The 23,694-nt window shown below is 47.7% G+C and overlaps 1 protein-coding gene across 1 annotated transcript in view; it reads right to left on the bottom strand.

Moving 5' to 3' along the window:
- Positions 1 to 5,460: 5,460 nt before the first annotated feature.
- Positions 5,461 to 23,694, bottom strand: part of LOC135914461 (ATP-binding cassette sub-family C member 2-like) — a 52,597-nt gene continuing 34,363 nt past the window's right edge. Inside the window, exons 15-22 of the mRNA XM_065447325.2 lie at positions 22,440 to 22,750; positions 21,322 to 21,654; positions 18,372 to 18,473; positions 13,363 to 13,536; positions 10,874 to 11,032; positions 8,016 to 8,182; positions 7,222 to 7,416; positions 5,461 to 6,282 (exon numbers count right to left, since the gene is read on the bottom strand). Coding sequence (XP_065303397.2) covers positions 6,135 to 6,282; positions 7,222 to 7,416; positions 8,016 to 8,182; positions 10,874 to 11,032; positions 13,363 to 13,536; positions 18,372 to 18,473; positions 21,322 to 21,654; positions 22,440 to 22,750 — 1,589 coding nt within the window. The 3' untranslated portion in view covers positions 5,461 to 6,134. The remainder of the gene's footprint in view (positions 6,283 to 7,221; positions 7,417 to 8,015; positions 8,183 to 10,873; positions 11,033 to 13,362; positions 13,537 to 18,371; positions 18,474 to 21,321; positions 21,655 to 22,439; positions 22,751 to 23,694) is intronic.

Here is a 23,694-nt window from a genome sequence, read left to right as displayed (position 1 = left end):
CGTCACCTTCGCCGCGGGTAGGCCCGGTGTTGTGCTACCTCAGGGCTCGGCCTACATGTTTTGCGCACACACGACGACACGAAAAATACCGACCAACGAGAGGCTAACAGCTTCGCTGTAAAAGTTTTCTCGACTTTTTTTTTTAGTCCGAGCAAATGCGCAGACAAATGACTGACATTTCATTAAGGAGAGAGACAGGCGAGCAAATGCATCGATCAGGCACGTGACACGAACAATGAAAACAGCTGCCCTTGCCAGTCTCCTCTACGTTCTCAAAGTGGTTGAAAAGGAAAAAAAAACGAAAGGCAAAGAATACGCGCATTTAACAGATATCTAGGAATCTATGTGAGAGAGAGAGTTAAACGAACAGGGAAAGGTAGGGAGGTTAACCAAGGACGTTCTCGGTTGAATCTATGCGAAGTAAAGCTTAAATGAAGCTTCAGAAGAGTATAGGCTTGGGCTGGTTGGTAATACATAGTTACATTAGAAGCATAGCATGGGAAGGACGATCGACAAACACTAGACAGGACAATCACCAACTTTCAACACAGCGTTTATTGCGTAGGAGGAGCATATATACGCAACTGATTCTGCTAAGGGAAAGAAGGACATATAAGCTTATATGTTAAGCTTATAGGTCGTTCTTTCCCTCGTCACCTTGAGACGTCTACACGCACCGATGTGACGAGGACGAAGGCCGCATAACTCGACGTTTGTTGAGGGAAGGATTGTGATGAGAGGTGTACGCGCACAGAAAAGCACGACGCATATATAAATATACATTTTAAAATTCTTTACCCTTCGTGACAAAGCGGCACAGACTCGTTCTGACCCGCCGTGGTTACTCAGTGGCTATGGTTTTAGGCTGCGGAGCACGAGGTCGCGGTATCGAATCCCGGCCACGGCGGCCGTGTTTCGATGGAGGCGAAATGCAGAAAACACCCGTGTACTTAGATTTCGGCGCACGTTAAAGAACCCCTGGTGGTCAAAATTTCCTGAAGCCTCCACTGCGGCGTGCCTCATAATCATGAAGTGGTTTTGACACGTAAAACCCCATGATTTTTCTACACCCGTTCTGAACGACTGGCGACACACATATCCAGTGGCACATATCCGATGCACTAAGAATTGGAAGACATAACAAAGCAGTTAGAATTTGAGCAATCCATTGATTGACATACGCAATTCTGATAAGAAGTCTGTGTGCTATGAGCCGGCATTATATGTACACCTTTTATGCACTGATTTGAAGTTTTCTGTGCATGCTTGATGCCGTGTATAAATCCCTGTTCCAAGTGCCCATGTACCTCTCGGGCTCCTTGACGCCTGCCTTTGGCCACTTTTCGCCTGATACTCCCCCAACTATCTTGCTGGAAATCAAAATTTTATTTCTTAATGATTTCTCCATTATTTTATTGCTCTGGGCAGAGGTGTATTCAGTTGCACTTCTTTTTCTGTACAACAATGGCTGCTAATATGAGCCGCAGTATCCGGCGGCACATACTGAGTAGTCAAAGAATGCGATAGCTCATATGTGAGAAGTTTAGGAAAACCATTGATTATCATGCGCTAGTCCAAGAGGTTCGTGTGCTTTATGTACATATATATATATATATATATATATATATATATATATATATATATATATATATATATATATATATATATATATATATATATATATGTGTGTGTGTGTGTGTGTGTGTGTGTGTGTGTGTGTGTGTGTGTGTGTGTGTGTGTGTGTGTGTGTCAACGCGACACATTGCAGTCACGCCTTCTCTTCGACTGTTGTGGTCGCCGAAGCACGTACCAAAACAACCCCACACTTACAGCATGTGCGGCGCGCAAAACCTCACGCCAGAAAATATTGCGCAACGTCGCAGCGATTGGCACATTTGTCTGCCAAACACAGGGACATGCGTTTGAGTGGCCATGTGTATGACGTCTCTCTCAAGTTGCGCCGCAAACATGAAGGATAGTCAGGTTGTATTACGAAACATTGCTTATAAAGCACCCGGCTGGCAGACCAAAAGGTCTCGAGTTCAAACCGACCTCGCAATGTGAGCCTTGGCGGAGAGAATGACGGAAACAACAACAACAAAAAAGGAAAAAAACACGCGACACATTGCCACCACCGACCACAGCCACTCAAACCTACAGATGCCACGAAGCTCTCGCAAGAGAGCACGTGCTTCTAAATTGGCCTTCGCCGACGAACGCGCATCGCAGCTCGATTGTGCGAGAGCGCATGCCTTTGTCTGGGCGTAGAAAATCCGTACGGCCAACGGCTACGCAAACCGGCGAAAGAGGCGAAGACACGCGCATGCGCTAATGTGTTGCACAAGCAAGCAAACAGTATACGACGGGCTCCACGACGCGACAAACGATACACCGCCCCCGCTTCGGCAGACGGTCACGTGGTCAATGTGCGCCTCTACACTGAGCCCTACTTCGCTCCTGCGCATGTCTATTGCCTAAAAAACGTTCCTACCGATATGCGCAGCTCGAAGCCTACGCCGCGGACTCTTTGACGGGGCAACAGCTGCGACAGAGCGATCTTATTACGCGAACGTACACGCCGCGAAAGGCAACCGACGTGCGCAGATGTCGGAACTGGCAGCCACATGCCGCGCATCATGTGCATCACTTCCCCGTTGAGATTTCTTTGGGAAATATTCTCGCTCATTCCAGCCTGCTATCACATGCGAAAAGGGCTGCGTTATTCTCGTATAGCGGAATCTATTTTGTTGCGACAACAATTATACGGACACTTTAGGCGCATTTTTGCCGTCGTCGTCGTCGCCGTGATGTATCGTATATAGTCCAAAGGCGATAACACTGTCGCTGGTCGCCGCCTGCTACAGGTGCGAGTGAAAGCGCGCGAAGGGAGCCGTCGATCGCGCCTCAATCTCGCGCCTGCGCAAGGGAGGAGAGTGGGGAGGAAAGGCGCTGTCTTCCGTCGCGCCAAAGGCCCCGTGGGGAGGTGGAGAAAGGGGGCGGCGTTGTATTCCGGCAGCGACTCTTCCTCTTCTTATCTGCGTCGGGGAATGAGTATACGTGTAACGACGGCTCATACCTTCGTGCGTGCTGCGTTCCCGCCGCTCAGTTTGCGTTGAGGCGATACATAGCGCGAAGGTCACTTCGCTTACTGCTGCTGCCGCGCTTCCTCACGGCAGCGTCTTGACCGCGAGTGACCGCAGTCATCGAGTGGTAGAGGTTTGTTGGAAGCTCGGTTTGGCGGAGGCAAGCAATACACGTTTTGACAGCTTGAGAACGGAGAGGAGACTGGGCTTATTCAGAAGTAAAAGCAGGTTTTCCGAGTGGCTGTGGGGGCGCCCTAGTCGGGCAGCCGCCACGATTCCTAGAAGTAGCCGGGGGCAACGACCCCCACGGCGAGACACGGCGAGGTAAACTGGATTTCCGGAGCAAAAGGCAGTGGCCTCCATGACGAGGCACGGCGCAGTGACGGACGGTCGCTACATGTTTATGTTTGCCTGTGCGCGCTGACATCATGCTACTTACTTTAGGTAGTAAGGGGATGTTTACAAGTTTACACGGCCAATAAAACTACTACGCATACTTCGTGTAGCTGCCTACGTATTTGCTATCGAAATCGGTGGTTCGACTTTCGGGCGAAACTGCGACTTTTCATATAAGATGACATTTTCTTTCGTCGTCGAATTTTCCCGCAATCTTATCTCTGATTAACTCCCAGGGCGGCTGAGCTATTTCTGATGGTCTGAAAGTATGAACGTCGCGGCATTTCGCGGTCTCCCGAGTGGAACACCAAATCTCTGCTTTCGTCTCTGTGCAGTGGTCGCAAAACTGCTTATGCTAGCAGAGCTATCAGCTACGAGTGCTCCCTTCCCATCTGCGTCAGCGGTTCGTACATTTTTCCTCTTTCAATCAATTGCTTAACGGTGTTCTGTTTTATGTTGATGCTGACTGTTTTTCATGTGTCAGGCCGCCAGCCAGACAGTTGTGTGGTCATCAGGTTTTCCTCTTTGTCAGCCACTCTCTCTTTCTCTCTATGTACTGAAAGTTCAATCCATGAAGGTTATCATCTAACTAGCATATACAGCTGACAACATGCGAGGTGGACTGCAGACCAAACTGGAGATACTACATAATCTAGAAGATGTAAATATTAATTCAAAGCCAGGACAGGCGATCGACGTTTTCTTCTTACTACGTTAGAATTCCCGGGAATCGCCATAGGCCGTTTTTCAAACACAGCTGTCCGTTGCTCCGTTCCTGAAATTACCTTAAGATTATCATAAGAAGATATCAGGCCCAAATCTCGCTTGGCGAACATTAAAGTTATTGTTTAGATTAGTATTTGACCAAATAACATAAAGCATCAATGAATTGCTAAAGCTCCGCTTATCGCAAATTGCGCGCTAATAATAAGAGAAATATGGCGACAAATGCGGCGCTTTAGAAGGTCGCATCAGTTAATCTGCGAATAAGGGTTTGCGAAAGGCGCGCGAATCAACGGCTATTTAAACTGTTCGACAGACTGCTTTTCTTTTTTTTGTAACGGAGGCGGCGCTCTCTCGTGGCGCACCAAAAGTTTCTCAGCCCCAGAGAAAAAGAGAGAGAAAGATCTATATTAACAGGGATTGGTCGATGATCTGAGCAGCGGTGGGGAGGGGGGGGGGGTCGCTAGTGAGGATAATAAGAATTACGCACATCTCACGCCCTTTCAATCTCCACAAATGCAGGGTAGCAGAAAGGGCACGTCCTTGGTCAACCTCCCTAGCATTCTCCTTCCGGGTTGCCCTCTCTCTCTCTCTCTCTCTCTCTCTCTCACGCACTGTTGAAATTGGTGTACGCGAAGCTTTCATGAACCGTCAAGGCAAGAAGGCGCATAACTACAAGAGTTGCACCGCAGATTTCATGTGAGGAACGCGTCCGTCCGCTACCATGGCGCACTTCCCAGAGAAAGTGGCAATTCTACTCAGCAATAAAGCGTGTTGAATCACAAGACACGACGTGCTTGATTTGCCTCGTAGGAACGTGCCACAGCGCTACAGTACGATTAGAGACGCGTCACGCATTTCGGTGACGAATACGCCCCCTGACTTCTATTCTATATTCATCGTCAGCTAGAACATGGGTAAGCTCATGCCTTGTAGTATGAGATGCAGAAATGCACCAACCACCTCAAGACCCAGCAGAGCTGCACGCGAAAAATCTTTAAATAGACCCTGCAACACTTTTTTATGAATGTCGGGCATGGCATTTATCATGAAAGGACACAATATAGTGAACGTTGTTACCGTTGCGTGCGCTTTTGTGGCCCACTGATAAGGTTAATATTTCTCGTGACATTTTCACGCATCTAGCCAATAGTCGTATGGGGGTGCCATATCGTCATCCGACTTATTTCATATTCCGACTTATTTAGACCGACTTATTTCGTATATTCTAAAAGTACAATTTACCACTCTGGGCTAAACAAATATTTAATTACTTTTATTTACCCTCAGCAACGTTTCCAATGGGCTAATTTTTATTTCCACGCTCTTTTTCTCCGGTACGTGAACGTCCACGAGTAAGTCCAACATTGAGCAAGTTACGAAAAAGTGCGAGTGAGAGGGCGAACGATGATACGAGGAAGACAGGATACACTGAATGGGAGGGAGGGAGGACCATCAGGTGTATAGTTGTGGTCGAGTACACTGTACGAGAGGTAGAGGTAAGGGCACAGAAAGTGAAAGAGAGGGCAAAATGATTCGCAACACCACGAATACAATACCAACAGCTCTGTTTATGGAAATGGCACAGTAAAACACGTTGAAGCAATGCACGCAAAGATGTAACATACTTTAGAGATGCGAAACAGAAATGATAAGTGAAGCCCAGTTATACCAGCCAGTTTCCTTTCACTTCAGATTACATAATATGGCAGTGGAGCATCTATTCAAACTAGGCTGTTGATACCATAACTCACAGCTACATCCTATCACCCCTGCTTCCTTTGTTTTTCTTTTTTAGCCACGCCCTTTTAGCCTAGTACCTGATCATTGAAGGTCTCTTGAGTATAAAAAATTAAAAATAAATTAGACAGTAGGGTGTAGTTGTATAGGAATGATGGTTCACGATAACAAAACGGCTGAAAAACAAGATTATCACAAAGTAGTGCTGATGAGCTCATCCTTTCGAACACTATTGATGCCGGCCTCTGAGGCCATATTGAAGAACATTGACGATTCATCAGCAAGTAGCCTAGATACCGAGTCGAACTCTTTGACTTTGCCATCTTCGAGAACGAGTATCCTGCAAAAACAAGAAGATATATTGTTAAGCTTTCCCTTGAAGAATGTGACAAAACGCACAAGATTGCGACTCCCTTACGGGAACTTCAGGTACCCAATTTTCAAATGGCAGCCTGTATTGTTCGTTCCCCGTAAACCAAGAACAACAGGCTTAGTGGCACCACCTTATCCGCTAGCACCCAGTCAGCAACACAGAAATGAAGAGTAGTCCATGTTTTCAGCTAATTAGAACCATTAAACGTATCTTAAGGTTAAGTTTGGTGTAAGGCGACCAGATATTTAACAGTGACACTGAAACGTTTCGATTTTTTTTTCACCAGCCTCGGTTGGCTCAGTGGAAATGGCGCTCTTTTGCTGAGCACAAGTCTGTGGGCTCGATTTCTCGCCGCGAATGCATTCCGATAACCCTGTCCGTGTGGTTCGATTCAGGTTCACTTCGACGAGTGCTGTGGGGCTCAACTTTGATCCCTCACGAACTTCTAACGCGAGTTTTCTGAAATCTAAACCTCAACCCTGCTCAATATTTACTCGTATCAAAGGAGCCGGCTTGACCCTCGACGAAAAAGCTAGCAGCGCAGATGACCCAATTTTTTATTTTTTTAATCTCCTTTAGAGGATCACATTCATTAAAACTTCTTTCTGGGCGAGTTGGTGCATACTTGACATAAAAATTGTAACAACGCAAACACATGCAACCACAAAGTACGAAGGACGTACTTGTACTTGTGGTCGTTCTTTGTGGTTGCATGTGTTTGCGCTGTTACAATTTTTATGTCAAGAGGATCACGCGACAGGCGCAGCGGCACGGGCGTCTCGTGCTGTGTGTTCCTGCGTCTCCGCTGACGTCATTTCGCAGGGCTCCCACTTCTCCGCGTCAAATGTGACCCAAGTCAAACATACCGAGGCTTAGTGTTAACATTTCCACAGCTACTGCTTTTACCTGTCATAGTCGAGGACCGTGTGCAGGCGATGTGCGATGGTGAAGAGCGTGCACCGCGCAAAGGCGTCCCTCAGCGCCACCTGTATGAGCTGGTCGGTGTCGCCGTCCATCTGTGAGGTGGCCTCGTCGAGTAGGAGGATCTTCGTTCCGCGAAGCAGAGCCCGCGCGAGGCACACCAGCTGCCGCTGGCCCACGCTGGCACCGAAAACCGGGGAGACATGTGTTACGCATTAAGCCAACTCAGACTCTTTCAAAAGACAGAAGTCAGGACTTTATAAGCAACTGTTTCTCAAACTATGTTCCGCTCGTAACCAGAGGCATCGATTTCAAGAGACATGAAAAACATCAAAAGAGGGGACGGGGATCCACGGTGACTGCTGACCCGCTGATGTGGCACAGAGACTTTGGCGTCCGGCTTCTGAGCGCGATGTCGCGCGTTCGAATCCCACCGACGGTGGCCTCATTCCGGTGGGGAGAGAATGCCAAAAGCGCTCGAGCGACGAACATCGTGTGTGCCTTAAATAATTCTAGGTCGCCAAAATAAATACGAAGCCCCCCACATAAGGCTTACCCCATGTTAATGGAAGAACTCAACTTCGGGAAAGAGATGGCAATAACTTATGTAGGTCTGATTGTCTGTTCTGTAAATCTGCCTTTGACAAGCACTTTCGTTTGTAAAAGCGCGACAAGAAAAAGCAAAATCATTGTCTCGAAGCCGCTAGCGATGCTACCAATAAGGTTGTTGTCTTCACATATCGGCACAAGGAGGCTATGCTGATCGTTAAATCACTTGCCTCAGGTTGCTGCCGCCGTCGGCCGTCTCGAGAAGCAGCCCTCTGGGATCGTTCGAGACGACCTTCGCCAAGTGGGCTCTCTTCACGCACTCCCAAATTTCATTGTCCGAGTGCGAGTCCGTGGGATCCAGGTTCATGCGCAACGTTCCCCTCACGAGGCTCGGGTCCTGAGAGTCGCAGAAAATTTTAAAAAGAACGAACATCATCCCACATCGATTCACGGGGAAACAATTTTAATCATGAAGTCGTGAAAGTGCAAACGACACCGCGTGCGTTCAGGCGCACTTCCCATCGAAGGCTGTATGCTAAATGTCGTCAACGTGTCACAATTCCTGGTGGACAAAATTACGCAGTAACACATTTGTAACCATCTTATGGTTAAGAATGTCGTTAGCCCTAAAAGTGAATTCTGGTCGCATGAAACTCGTCGTGCCGCACGTACAATTCAATTCTGGCTCATTGGTTTATGACCGGACAGATTGGTCATTACTAGAGACCGGAATTCTGGCTAAACTGACCATTTTTTGCCGGCGTGTTTACGATGCCTATTTAAGATAAAAGTACGAACTATCGGTCTAGAAGTATTTTAGCGGCATCTTCATCTTACCTACAAGTGCATGTTTCTGTGCTGGTGCCTATATTGAATTCTCAAAACTTAAGAAACTTACGGTGTTTTCTCCTAGCCTCATTTTGTTTATTATGGCTTACCCCATACAAGAACTTTCGTGAAGGCCACCTATTCTTTCAACAAACGCGTTAGTAGTATTAAGGCTGCTATAAACAGGTTTGCCGAATACAAAACACCGTTATGAGAAGGGCTCAAACTGCTCTACGCGACGACGTACTTGAAGGCGACATGGCGTCTTGTGCGATCAGTTCCCATTTTCAATCAACATCATCGAAAAACTTGGATGTTCGAACGCCATTCTGACCCGGAATGTGAGGCTCACTTTGGACATTAAGAAAAGGTTCGTCACCATTCACGAATAGCCAAACTGAAATCTGTCTCACATAATACATCCGGGTTTTTGGTACAGCAAAAACTCTCACAGGTTCTGACCGGCAAATCTTCTTCAGTTAGTAAAGGGCGCTGGATCATCGAGCGTTTTAAAGTATAAATATGTGTAAATAACTTCGGTGGATTGTTGAGCGTTTCTTCGTGCAAACTAATACCCAGTGATAAAATGCATATTTAAATCCGAAAATATTAAGATGGTGCTTCTTTGTCGCTGCTTTCACAACTTGTCGCGTTTTGGTGTCGAGTCACACTAGATTTCAGATTAATCTTGTAATCGACGCAACTGGCCTCACACCGTTTAACGGGAAAACAAAATGAATCACACAAAACAGGGGTTTAGTGGGCTGTGTTCCTTCAAACATCATAATTTATTTCATGATGCACATCGGGAGTTTTCATTATTAGAGCGTATATATGGGCCTATGAGACAGTATTAGGCGCTGATATATGCCTGAAATGATAGCTTTAGGGCCTAAACGAGAAGAAAGGGGGTTAACCGAGTGGCCCGATTTTTAGGGCCTGTTATAGGCGCATAAACTGTATTTTAAGTGCCTAGGGGTCCGGTATCTAAACATAACTCGCTTCTCTTATTCGACACCCCCATTTTGCAGATCTATTCCCATTAAAACGCTATTGTGCTTCCCGTTCGAGCCAGGAAAGACCTTACCACTGTATTCTTATGCATGGTTTGTTCAATGACCTCGTATGATCTTATATGACATGTATTACATTCTTAGCGAGTTAAACGTTTACAAGACGCATGTTTTCAAAATTAAAGTAACACCGATAATGCTACCTTTAGGTAAACATTACACTGGTATGTTTGCGAAGTTGAATTTATTTTTGTGATGTCAGAAGGTTACATAAACAGAAGTAAATGTTACAGGAGGTATCTATAAGTAACTTCAGCAACACATGCAACTTGTCTTTTACGCAGTTACCTTTAATCATATACTGGGTGTCCTGTTACCTTGACTTGATAAAATGTAAACAGCCGCGTAAAGTAGCGGTGTAGCGCTTCTGTGTTTGACCCTATTCCGGTTGCCCATCCATGACAGCTGCGCATAGTAAATGATGACACAGAAGGACAAAGACTGTGTCATCACTTACTGTGCGCGCCTATCGTGGATATGTTCTGCGGGGACGGGCGAATCTCACGCGTCCCCTGATGTTGTTTTCCCCGCATGGTTCTCACATATCCTGTAATTCGGCTGCCCCGCGTGGCTCGGTTGGTGTAGTTGCAGAATAGTGCGCGAGATGGCGCGAGTGTTGCGGTGCTAACATCACCTAACAGCGGGGTTACTCCGACACAAAGTGAACAAACTCTTCCTCTTTGGGTCGGAGTAAGCAGAGCGCTTGGACTCGTCAATTGCCAGTCGGCACGCTTTGCTGGACCGTATCGCGAGGCTTCGGTGCGGGGCACCGGGATGGACGAACAGGATCGTTCAAACGCACCGCAGGTCACGTGAATGTACACGCGTACGATTAGGCGTTGCTGTCCGGCACGGGACAAACATATTCGCTCGATATGGTGACGCGGTGTTGTCGTTCTTTTGTCCTAAGAGCACGTTTTCAAACCCACAGTTTCCAACTCGCTAGATTCTTCATCCTTGAGTGATTCTTGTACTGTTGTACGCTATTCTTCCGTGTGCGACTCTTGCACTGTACGCTGCACTACATCATATGCTGTGTAACTTACAAACCACGATTTTGTGCAAGCTAAGCCGTAACAATATCAAAGTTGATGTCAACGGCTTCTTCGACTACAGACATTTCCTTTTATTGTAGGGGAACCCTGAAACGTGGTTGTCACAGCACCACAGTTTCCGATTGAAGTTACCTGAGGTATGACGGTGATGATCCGACGCAGTTTCCGGAGCGGCACTCCAGCTATGTCCACGTTGTCGATCATGATGCGGCCCTCTGATGCTCTGAGCATGCGCAGTAGAGCGAGAACTAGCGATGACTTGCCCGCCCCTGTGCGTCCGACAACACCGATCTGAAATTGCCAAGTACTAATGTCATGCTGCTCTCTTTCCTATTTGCAGTTTTAAGCAAACGCGCACTATAGATGTCGACGAGAGGCAGAGAAACGGCAGGTGCTATTTCCAAATAAGTAAGCAAGAATCGCACACCGCAAGATGCCAGCCGGCAAGGCGTCGGCTCACAGTTTGGCTCGAGATCTCGCGCGCCGAGCCTCGTCCGCGGATGCGGACGGCGTGAATGAGGAGAGACACGAGGAACCCAGCGAGACTTATTATGAAATAGTCCATCGGTATCGCATGAGGCGTCGCGCGCTCTCACCACCGGCCAAGCAACTCGACAAAACGCAAGCGGTCGCGTTTCGGCGACTTCAGACAAACACATACCCACACCCAAAATACATTACCAAAATCACAGGGGGCAGGGAAAGCGACAAATGTAGGCTCTGTTCAGAAACAGGAACACTCACACACATAATGTGGGAATGCACCTCGCTCCCGTTCTCTCATCCCCGAGTCAGCAGCGAGACTGATTGGACAGCCTGGCACAGTTCCGGGGACGTCGACCGACAACTTGAACTGGTGGACTGGGCGGAAAAGGCCAAGCAGGCCCAGGGCCTTACTTGAGCCCTAACCCTCAGCCACGTCCCTCTTTACCCTTTCCCCTTCCAATAAAGTTTATCACCACCACCACAATGTTCGATTATACGTACGTTCCGATATATGTTCCATGCAATGTATGTTCCAATCTAGTAAAACAGCGTCATCACAGCAATTTCTTGTTTCTATAGTTACAGCTACTTTTGTGGCGCGGGCAAGCAATGCACGTGATAGCGAACAGAGAAATATGGGTATGTGAGGGGCTAATTAAAAAAAAATTGCACGCACGAACAGTGGCACTAGTGCGTTTGCGTGGTTGGCGCAGATAATTTTAAAGTCATTTTTGAAAAATTTGTACGAAACATTTTTTTCTAAAACATCCGTTTTTACCTATGTGCCTGGGACATCTTCGGGCACCACGTGTGACAATAATTCAAAGGCACGTTACAGGTTCCCGAGCCCACAGGGGTATGTGCCATTGAGCTTGCGCCCTTTCTGCGCTATCAGCAAGATCGGCCCACATGATTGTTTGTTTCTGTTGCTGGACTCCGAAAAAACTACGTAAGGTTAGTCATATACGGTTTTCGCTATAATAATAATTATAAAGAACCAACCCCGCTTGCTATCCAAGCATGAGTGTATCATGGTATGGGAGATTGTCGCATTTGTGGCACTATATGTAACAACTGTGTGTTACGGGTGGCACACTCCCTGATCGCCCTGCCTTATCCGTACGCGGAAGCCAACCGTTATTTGTAACGCCACGACCTCAAAGACCAGTTCGGAACCACGTGCGGTGTCTGCGACCCCACCTGGGGCCAGGCGTTACGACCCGAGGTGCAGCGTCTCAAACGCCAGCAGCTGCGTCTTTGATCTGAGGATGTGTAGCGTCCCAACAGGAACGTCTCAAAACGCGAGCTGTCACGAGGGAAGTCATGGCAACAACGCTACGCTTACTACCAGTGCCATAGGCTATGGTATCACCGCACAGTGGTACCGTATAAGCGTGCGGTTTTTTACCGCTGTTAGAGTGCCTTATATTCGGCATTGGCCCACGATACCGTTTTACAGTCTCAAGAAATCGTCGTTAGTCCCCAAAGATGGTTAAATCTATTAAAAACAATGCCCCTGTCAATCGAAATGCATTTCAACGCTGAGCTGTCCACGGCTGCGAGTGAAATGAATTAAGCTTCTCTTGTTTTAGAAAGTCGACGAACTAGCGTGAATTTTATTCCCAAACGCGTTCCCGGCGAACGTGCGCCTTTCTGCTTTTCCTGCGGAAGGCACTGCAGATTTTGGGTTGGGGTTCCTTGAATGCCCCATAGCTTAATTCGTCTTCCTTCCAAAGCATTCGATGTTTGCTCCTTACTGTGCATGATTAATCATTGTGCCGCTGCCTCACTGGGCGCTTTCGATTGCGGTCGACCCCAATCGGGATGGAATTTCTCCACCACAGTTGCTTCACGTCTGCAGCTTGCGCGAGGCCGACAATCTCGACAGAGAAATTTGGTTCACATCCAGCTCGACCTCAATGAAAAAGTTTCCCGCGAGGCAGTGGTATTAAAGGTTGAGCCACTACGGGTGTGTCTGCATCGTTCGAGTTAAATCTATTATTTCTACTGGTTTAGAACACGCGTCTTCCTTCTAGTTTGCACCACTCGAGCCGAGATCCGCTTAGCTCAACAGTCACTGTTCATTGCAGTTGCTGCCCTTATGCTTGTCACGTACCAATTAGCGTAGTACTCACCTTTTCGCTGGGATTGACCGCAAATGTGACATTGGTGAGGACGTTGGGTAGTATGCCGGGACGGTAGGAGGCGGAATAGTTCTGGAACTCTACCCTGCCTTCGCTTGGCCAACTCGAGAGTTTATCATCAACTGCAGCTTTCGCTTCTTCAGTCAGCGTAGATGAAACATCCTCCTGAACAATGAACAATGAACAATGAACAATGAAGTCAGCGTAGATGAAACATCCTCCTGAACAATGAACCTCGAGGAGCACAACGCACGAGACTGACCTAGTGGCCGCGTCGCGGTAAAAGCTTGTCCTCCCTGCGTGGAGGGAGCTTAACTGATTCTGCAGACATTTTTTAATAAAGTTGTTCTCCTGTACAGATGTAAATTTAGACAGGATATATATATATGAATAAGAACCATCTGCGTTTACTGCTATACTACTGTCCGTTTACTTATACATGCGTAGTCTAAATGCAAACGTCGTAAATTAATTTAATTTTTTTGGTATACTGTGGTCAGTAAACTTCCGGACTGGTTATTCGCAGAAAGATTGAGCAAATTCGTCAGAAACTGCATTTAGGGCCTTCTGGCAGGAACATCTTACTAAATTCTACAAAGTTTCTATATCGATCTTTGTGATCAGTCTTCGTATGTTGTAGAATGACCAGCCGAACTGACCTTTTTGTATTGATATAACGTTCCTCACATGGTCTGATTCATTAACTTATTGTACTGCGTTTCTTCAGGATAATTGCCAGCGTGGTATGTCTATACTTCTTTTGAAAAGCAAAATGTAGAGTAAGAAAGTCACGCGCTAGTCCAGTAATAAAAAATTTCGAGATAAACTCAAGTTTGTACAATATCAAGAAGTAAATGCAACACAGTGTAAGTAAATGTGATTATATAGAAAGAGATAGAAGAGTCCGACCTGATTTGCAATCATGTTAGTGTTCCAAATCTGTGAAGAGCCATAAACCTTGAGCATGTAGAACATCTTGAGGGCCTATTTGATTCATGATTAAGGACTGGGACTTATTGCGCGAGATGGATGGATGGATGGATGGATGAAAAACTTTATTAGGGTCCTTTAGGGCGCACACTAGCGCGCAGCGGGCCGCTCCCACGTCGGCCGGGACAGAGAGGCCGAGTCTCTCCGCCGCGTCGCGGGCCCGTTGGACAGCCCATAACTGTTCTTCGAGGTTGGGGCTGTGTAGGACCGCATCCCAACGTGAAGAACTGTTGTTTTTATCGCTGTGTAACGCGGGACATCGCCAGAGCATGTGAGGTAAATTCGCTAAATCATTGCATAGTGCACATGCATTTGTTGTCTGAATTTCGGGGTACACCTTGTGAAGAAGTAGGGGGTTTGGGTAAGCCCCCGTCTGTAGAAGCCTTAGTGTCAAAGCTTGAGGTCTATTGAGTTTGCAATGTGGGAGGGGGTAGATCCTCCGAGCCAAATAAAAGTGCTTAGTAATTTCGGTGTAGGAGGAAGGAGAGTCCCGATTGTCAGTAGCCCCAGCGTCACGCTGCCCGCTAGCTACGCGGTTGATGATCCCTCGCGCAGCTCCGTGTGCCGACTCGTTGAGGTTGGGCGGGGCACCCTCGATCTGTCCCATGTGGGCTGGAAACCAGATCAATGTGTGTGGCTTGATCTCCTTGCTTCCTAGTATCCTTAGGGCCAGTTCGGATATGGTCCTTTTGGCAAATGCCCTAACAGCTGATATGGAGTCACTGTAGATTGATGTCCTCTTGTCGTCCAATAAGGCCATCGCTATTGCAGCCTGCTCTGCGATCTCAGAGGACGTCGTCCGAATCGAGATTGCGTTTGTTATTTGCCTTTCATGATCTACGCTAACTACAGCGAAGGCCTGTCCGTCGGCGTAGCGCGCTGCGTCTACGAAACTGTTCTCCGAAGCCCGTTCACGAGCCTTTTCCACGAGAGCCTTCGCGCGCGCCCGACGTCTTCCCACGTTGTGCTCTGGATGGACGTTTCGTGGGATCGGGGCGACAATGATGCGGTCCCGCTGCTCTCGAGGGATGCTACAGAATTTTGTTTTGATTACTGTGGGGGGAACGCCCAGCTCCTGTAAGATGTGTCTTCCAGCTTGTGTGGTAGATAGCCTGACGAACTGGGCCCTCTCCTGTGCTTCCGCTATTTCCTCTAGCGTGTTATGCATGCCAAGTTGAAGTAAGCGTTCCGTGTGAGTGCATATGGGGAGGCCGAGAGCTCTCTTGATTGCCTTCCTGATTATTGCGTTGAGCTTATCCCACTCCGATCTTTGCCAGTTGTACATAGCCGCGACGTAAGTGAAATGACACATTACGAACGCATGTACCAATCTCACGAGGTCATCTTCTCCGAGGCCTTGCTGCCGGTTGGCCACTCTTCTGATTAGTCTGATGGCATTGTCCGTCTTCTTAGTGAGTCGCAGCACTGTCTGGTTGTTTGAACCATTCGACTCTACCATCATGCCGAGAATCCGGATAGCATCCACCCTCGGAATATATCCTCCGTCGTTTGTGCGCAGTTTTATGTCGCAATCGGCGAGTGGTTTCCACCCCTTTGGTTTCGAGCCTCTTCGCTTGGGTCGATAAAGTAGCAGTTCCGACTTGTGCGGTGAGCACCGAAGGCCCGTGGACTCAAGGTATCTCTCGGTAGCATCAATCGCCTCTTGTAGGGCCGTCTCTACCTGTCCGTCACTACCTCCCGTACACCAGATGGTAACGCCGTCTGCGTATATGGTATGACTGATACCGTCGATAGCAGAGAGTGTCCTGGATAGTCCAATCATGACAAAGTTAAAGAGGGTTGGGGATATGACTGCCCCTTGTGGCGTCCCCTTAGACCCCAGCTTGATCATGTCTGAAGTCAGGTCCCCGATCTTAAGGGTGGCTTCTCTGTTTGAAGGGAAAGATCTCGTGTAGGAATGAAAGTGCTTCCCCAGGTTAAGACTCGAGATTGTGTTCAAAACGAACGAGTGATGAACGTTATCGAAGGCCTTTTCCAGATCTAGACCTAGTATGGCTCTCGTGTCCCGCGTATTACAGTAAATAATGTGATGCTTGATGAGCTTCATCGCGTCCTGCGTCGACAGTCCGACCCTGAAGCCGATCATGTTGTGCGGGTAAATGTCGTGATCCTCCAGGTAGCGTGAAAGCCTGTTTAGGATTGCGTGCTCAGCAACCTTCCCCACGCACGACGTGAGCGAAATTGGGCCGAGGTTATCGAGGCTGGGCGGCTTGCCTGGCTAGGGGATGAGAATGGTGTTGGCCGATTTCCACATTTCCGGGACTTTACCGCCGCTCCATGTTTGGTTAATGATGTCCGTTAGGTATTCGATGGACTTTTCGTCCAGGTTCCGTAGAGCTTTGTTTGTGATCTTGTCCGGACCCGGAGCCGATCTGCCGTTGAGGGCATGGAGCGCCTGCCTGATCTCCTCAATCCCGAATTCTGCGTCGAGCTCAGGGTTGTCGGAGCCTTCGTAGTCAGGGGAAGGTGGTGTAGGGCCCGATGCGACTGATAGGTACTTCTTCACTAGTTTGGATAAAATTTCATTGCTCGAATATTCTCGCTTTGCTGTGTGTAGGGTGCGCGACAGTTTGTTGCGTTGGTTGGTTTTAGTGTTTGTCTCGTCGAGGAGATGCTTTAGGAGGCTCCAGGTGCCCCCGTTGCGCAGCTGCCCGTCGATCGAGTTACACACCTCATCCCATTGTTGTTTAGAAAGGGCTCTGCAGTGTTCCTCTAAAGTTCTGTTGATTTCCGATATCTTTTTTCTTAGCCTACGGTTGAGCCGTTGTCCTTTCCACCTGGCGAGGAGCGACTGCTTCGCCTCCAACAGGTGAGCCAGACGGCTCACCTGGTTTTGAGCACCATAACCACGATCTGATTCTGAGGCACGCCGTATCGTGGGACCCCGGAAATTTGGACCACTTCGGGTTCTTAAACGTGCACCTGAATATAAGTAGACGGGTGTTGTCGCATTTCCCCTCATCGAAATACGGCCTCCATGGCCGGGATTCAACCCCGTGACCTCATGCTAAGCAGCCCAACACCATAGCCACTAAGCCATCACGGCGGTTGATATGGGCTTTCCTTTTCGATACGAAACCGTCAGATGCCCCATTCAGTATTAGGGCCGGTGGCGTCTGTAGCAGCGAAACGGCACCTAAATTCCCATTGACAGCGACGCCAAGTCAGGAGCTCGCCTTGACGGAGCAGAGCGGGCGAAAGGTGACACCTGCTGGGTCGCTAGCGCACCAGGTGCTGCTTGAGGGGAGAGGGCGTCGCCACGTCGCCACGTCACCCTAGCTGCCGCTCTCCGAAGCCGGCGCATGGTCCCTATCTGTCTCGCCCCCACGGGGCTTAGCTGGTGTGCGAACCTGCCGGCTTTGGTGGCCGCTCCTGCTTCCTAGCTCTCTCGTCACGCAGGACGTCGGTGGCATGCGGCGTTGGGACCGCAGGCTGCTGCTGCTACTTGCAGGCTCGGGCAGCACGTATGGCTATGGTAGATTCAGCTGAACGCAAAATTCGACGGACCGCTCAGCGGCGTTCAATCGGGCATTAACGCCTTCGTATTCAAAACTCAGAAGAGCTTAAGTGTCCCCGTTTTCTTTTTCTGTATTTGGGCTCAAGCTTTCCTCGTGCTCCTTCTCTTTGTGTTGTCTTTTTCCCGTCTCAGGCAATAAGTATCCGTCCGCAACAAGAATCGTAATTTTCGCCTAAAGCCGCATGAAGAAAAATTTGGCCGAGTGCTTACAAAGTGCTTACAAAATCCAATCTCAGGCCTCGATACATTCAAATGGTCTCGTGTCATGTTTAACCACTTTTCGTGATATATACTTGGTCGCTAAAAATTACCTAAAGCGTGTGTTCCCCAATTTCAGAATGTTTACATCGCGTGCTGATCCGTAATAAGTGTTTGCTGCTCCTTATGCCTTCAGCATGCTGAAATAGTGCCTATTAAAGTTTCGACATGAAAGAAGCACATTGCAAGGGCGCAAGTGGTCCAAGGAAAGTACCTCTGGCGGAAGTTCACTGTACTCGACGCAACGCTCGAAGGACACGATCATCTGCAGTACGTTGAACAGCATCACGCACAGTGACATCAACGAAAGTGGTACCTGCAATTGCACACATCGAAGCGTCAGCGAGGCTTTTGCTAGCCCATGAAGATATGCATATGCAAGCAGATTAGCTGACCTACACTTAAACTAGCGGTCAAATGAAAGAAAACCCCTAGTGTAGCGGCAACTATTTCTACGTACAATCTTTAACTAACATCGGAAGCTTTACAGTAATAACTGAAGTGTCTATAAGTTTTCAGTGTCAAGGCTACAAACTTTAAAGGAGTGCTGACACATACGTGCAGACGCGAGAGAGCTACGCGTGCTTCTGCTAGCTACGCTTGACGACTGGCAACCGTGGCGATTGCTGAAATGGAATGAGCCAGTGTAACATGACGCCGCGATGCATCGAGCTCCGGCGTACCGATACCGAAATCGGTTCGTGGAATAAAGCAATAATTATATTTATTTATTCGAAGCATTCCGACGCTTGCCAGCATTTTTTCTAGGCTTTCGGTTGTGTGGAGCTTCATTTAACATAAAACATTGACAATTAGGAAATGTCATGCAACTCCTCCTTTAGCAAGGCTCTCAACCGTCTGCCTTGGCGTTTGACCGCTCTGTCAAGACTCTTTGCATTCTTTGTAGTTATTAGGCGGCGTTCTAAACGTGGCGGTCATGACGTGTTTCCGGCTACTACAATGGCTTCAGCAGGCTGCAACACGCGAACGCACGGCTTTCAGGACCAATTTCTCTTAGTTTCGGAGAGAAAGCCGCTGCTCGGGTTTCAATGCGGACACCACCTATTGGCAAGATATCTTTTTACGCGCTATTTCCGGCTCTTACCACTGTCTGTACTAGGTATACCTTGTTCCAAAAAAAGCTTTACATCGATATACCTTCTCATCTGCTTCAGTGACTTCGAAAATGCTCCCATGTTCATACTAGTAAGCTTGGATTAGTGCTTGACCTAATATCACTCAGGCTAGTGGTGTCCAAAGCATGGTGTTCATGACGTGTTCCCAACTCCTGAAATTGCTTGTGGCACATGCAGCTAGCACAAACGCGGTCTTCCAGACTGGTGATTGCCACTCGCAAGGAGCCGTAGCTGGGTTTCTATACCAACTATTCGCCTAAAGTGGAGAATCTGAAAAGTCGCAGACCGGACAAATTTTCGCTGGAACAACAGGGTAACCCATTATAAACAAGTATGTGCATGTGCTGTAACAAGAGGACATCTGCATTCACACTATTCTTGAACGGCTTGTATTGGAGGAAACCGCTAGGCGCTATGCAAATACATACAACGCCATGAAAGCGTGTAAAACGCTATAGATCGAACGTCAAATCAATGAATAGCAGGCAACATTGGAATCCGCTACGCCAGGATTTTACTGCAGAGGAGGAAGCCCAGAAAATGCCATGTGCAGAAATTTTGCAAGTTGTCCGTTCGGCTATCCGCCGAACTTCACAGCAGTGCTAAAGCATTGCTCAATCTAAATGGGTAGCATATTCAAAAAATTATAATTCAGAAGGCTGGCCGAATATCAACACCTTTAGGTTAGCAAAGTCGTAGGCTAGGGTACACCCTTTTATTGACACGCGTATGTGCGGCACTTAGTCTTAACGTTCTTGCTGCATTGCGGCAAAATTTCGGCCACGATTAAAACACTGCTATAACGCAGCGCGGAAGTTACGAATAAGCACCGTAAATAGGCACGTTAATAGGAAGACGTGCCATCTTGATGTTGATGACTGGAAGTTGTTGAAATTTGGGGGGTCTTTTGAAACATTACGTTTATCAGTGCTGCCTATTCAGTCACGCCGCTGAATTGCCGTCAAGTTCTACCGATGGCCGCAGGGGCAATGTTTCAAATCCCTGGGTACAGCACTCTTATTCTCTTCCGCTGCCACATCGCCTAGCATAAGAGCGCAACGCTATAGGCTACCCCGATGTCCACATACCCTTGCCATGCGCGACGCAGACATCTAACGTCCCATGAACACAACGACCCGAAAGCTCCACCCGGCGCTTCAGCTTAAAAGGACACCGCTCTGGGGTTCGAGAGCCAATGACGGAATTAGTGTAATCCAAGGGCGAGCCACAGCGATTTCCGCTGTTTAATTAAGATACTTAGTATCGTTCTACGGTGTTGTCAATGCGTATAAATCGTTAGAGATGATTAAAATGCGTTTCGTCCATTCATAGATGGTTTGCATTACCGTCTCTGTACCGTCATTGACGCCATCTTGGGGTACTAGCACGTCTGGAAGCCACGCAAACAAGAAACGGAATCTGCAGCTCGACAGGCACGTCGAGCGACAAAAAAAAAAGAAGTAACAGCAATAATCGCGGGTAAAACGCGCACCATCAAAATGCAAGAAGTATGCATGATGATACGGTACACAGACACCATAGTGGTCGCCATGCCTGGGTACTAACACTGCCGGAAGCTGTGTATGTGACGTCACGGGAAAACAATCTCTGGCATGGCGGTATTTTTATTTTTCAGAAACATCTAAAACCACACGAAGGTTATTCCATGACGATAGCCTATATTGGCTCAGCCAATAAAAGATCTAAGGAAGAAAGCTCGCTCTTTCTCGTGACCGCACAACTTCGCATCTCCGCGCGAAGGAGGGAATAATCATTATTATGCTTGAAAAATTGTAGCATATAAGACTGACAGGATGGAAATGAAGGCAACAAGCAGGCTCGCAACTGCCACCACCGGAATAGGCACACAGCCCCTGCCCACTATTTGGGGAGAAAAGAATAGAAAAAATAGATTGAATATAGAAACAGGACAAGGAAAGACGGAAGATAGAAAAGTATGAAGCGTTAGAAAGACTTTTTTTTTAAAATGGCAAAGAAAAGATGCGGCAGCAGAGACATAACACATACCGAGGTAGCCGAGCTCAACGCCAGACCGAGGCTGCTGGAGTCCGGTTTCTCAGGTCCGGCGAACACGGTGTTGTCCAGGAGCGTGCACACGACGACCACAAATCCAGCGACCGAAGTGAGCATGCGCGTGAAGCGATAGGTGGCGCTGAAGCTCGCCAATCCCCGCATCGTGTCGTCCGTCAGGCGGCAGAAGTGTCGCCGGAATCGGTCGATCGCGCCGTACGCTCTGACGCTGCTCAGTGCATCGATGGTCTCGGAGACGTGCTGCAACAAGCGCGACGTGGCCACGCTCTCGTAGTAACGGCAACTGTGCGAAGCTTTGACGGCCAGATTCTGCGTAGATAAAAACGATAGAAAAATGACATTTCACAGGCAAAAAGACAGGGCAAGAGGACAGGAGACCCGATACAGGGGCCTATATTTAGAAGTCTACAACTGATCGACTAGTCAAGAGTTTCTTCATAGTTGCGCAGGAGAAGCTTGTCACGCGCGTGTACGCCTACCGACACACACTGTCAGGTTACGTAGAGCTGGCGGGTGGCGAGGACCGGATTTCAATCTGGGTTATGAGGTCAACAAACTATCTCAAGCATGGTGTTTCGAGCAGCCACTGCGAAACACTGTGACAGCGCGAAGAAAGACGAAACACAAACGTGAATCGCACGGTTCGGCGATGAACATCTATTAGTTTTACATACACAAAGTATTACTCGCATGAGAGGCTCACACGTTCGCTGCCAAATTCGCGAATACGTCACACACACTGTGTACATTGCTCATTCTGCCCATCACGCTAGTGCATCATACATGCTCTTGTTGAAGAAATCAATTCTTTAGGTAATCCAAATTTTTCGTAAGAATTGCTGTCAAAATTTAATTCTTTCTCATTCGGTGAAATTAGCGCCACTGAAGAGACATTTAATACTGAAAGAAATCCCTTCCGTTCATCTGTTGATGAAGTTACTTCCTTTCAGTATAATGCACGTAAGCTAGCCATGAACTATAATAATAATGCACGACTTCCTGAGAGTTCATTCTACAGCGTTATCAAATAAAGTTATAATATGAACTTTGCACCATCTTTCTACTTGCTACGTACGGATGCATGGCAGACTGACCATTCCGTATCCGGCCAGTATGGTGACCACTGCTGTGACACCAAGCACCACGGGCGACTGGGTTCCGATGACCGCTATCTTGGCGACTGTAATGAGAATGTTCTGAACGCTCTGCTTGGCGCTTAGAAACGTTCGTGAGTCGATACTGTCGATGTCAGCCGAGAAGCGGTTCACAATCCTCCCCTGCGGCGAGGCGTCGAAGAAGGACACCGGGCTGTGCAGCACGTGGTCCAGCATTTCATAGTGCAGCGAGCGAGACATCCTCTGCGCCGACATACTCAGCAGAAAGCTCCCCACCATGCGTAAAGCCACTGCGTGGGGAAAGGGTTGTGACGTGGCAGTAATGATATGCTCACCTGGCGTTGCCACCGAGCATCTTTGATAACTGTGCCAACAAACATACAGTGAATGTCTACATTACCCCACTTAACCCTACTTCACCTGATAGAACATTGTAGACAATTTATGCAGCATCACGCAGGCGTGTTATTTAGAAAGCACGTTCGAAAAGTGCCCTTCCACGCATCTAGTAGTTTGAGCGTTATAACATTCACCAGCACAATTGAAAAAAAAAACCTGTCAGAACATAAACGACGCATCACAAAGGCTGTAACTGCGCTAGTCTTGAGGAATGCACTAGATCTTCTGCAAATGAAACGGTGACAATGCCTTTTCATGGTTATGAAAATGTAAGCTGTCAAGATATAATTTATAGAGAACAGTGTTACACTGCTGCTGATGAAGGTTAATACGTCGACGAGGACGCATCGTATAGGCTGCCGCATAATAATGTACTGTCATGCACTCTGAAAAAGCCAACCTTGCTCCTTCATTACCCTGGAAAGTTAGGAAGCGAGCCCACTGAAAGAGCCACCTGTGCAGAAAATTTAGCCATAACAATAAAGAAAAAAGAACACCTACCAAAACGAGAAAACATTGCAAATAAACATTCATACACTAAGACGAAAAGCAGAGAAAAATATAAAATACATCGCCATACAAAGCGTTCAGACATAACATATATTCAATATTCACACAGGGCTTTGCTTCGCTCATTCTCAAAGGTGCAATAAGTACTACAAAAATATATGCTTAAATTATGTTAACGTAAAACACATCCACACAAACACTAATGTTCACAAAGAGTCACGAAATTGCCCACGCGAGAGTGCCGTAGACCTTTCACGGTTATAAAATCTGTTTTCTGATACATGATTAAGGTCGACGTACTTTCCGCATAAAGAAAGGACGTCTA

Source organism: Dermacentor albipictus, chromosome 6, assembly GCF_038994185.2.
Source record: "Dermacentor albipictus isolate Rhodes 1998 colony chromosome 6, USDA_Dalb.pri_finalv2, whole genome shotgun sequence".
In the NCBI taxonomy this organism is placed as follows: domain Eukaryota; kingdom Metazoa; phylum Arthropoda; class Arachnida; order Ixodida; family Ixodidae; genus Dermacentor; species Dermacentor albipictus.
Note: the sequence above shows the minus strand (reverse complement) of the source record. Positions and strands in the feature narration are given on the sequence as shown.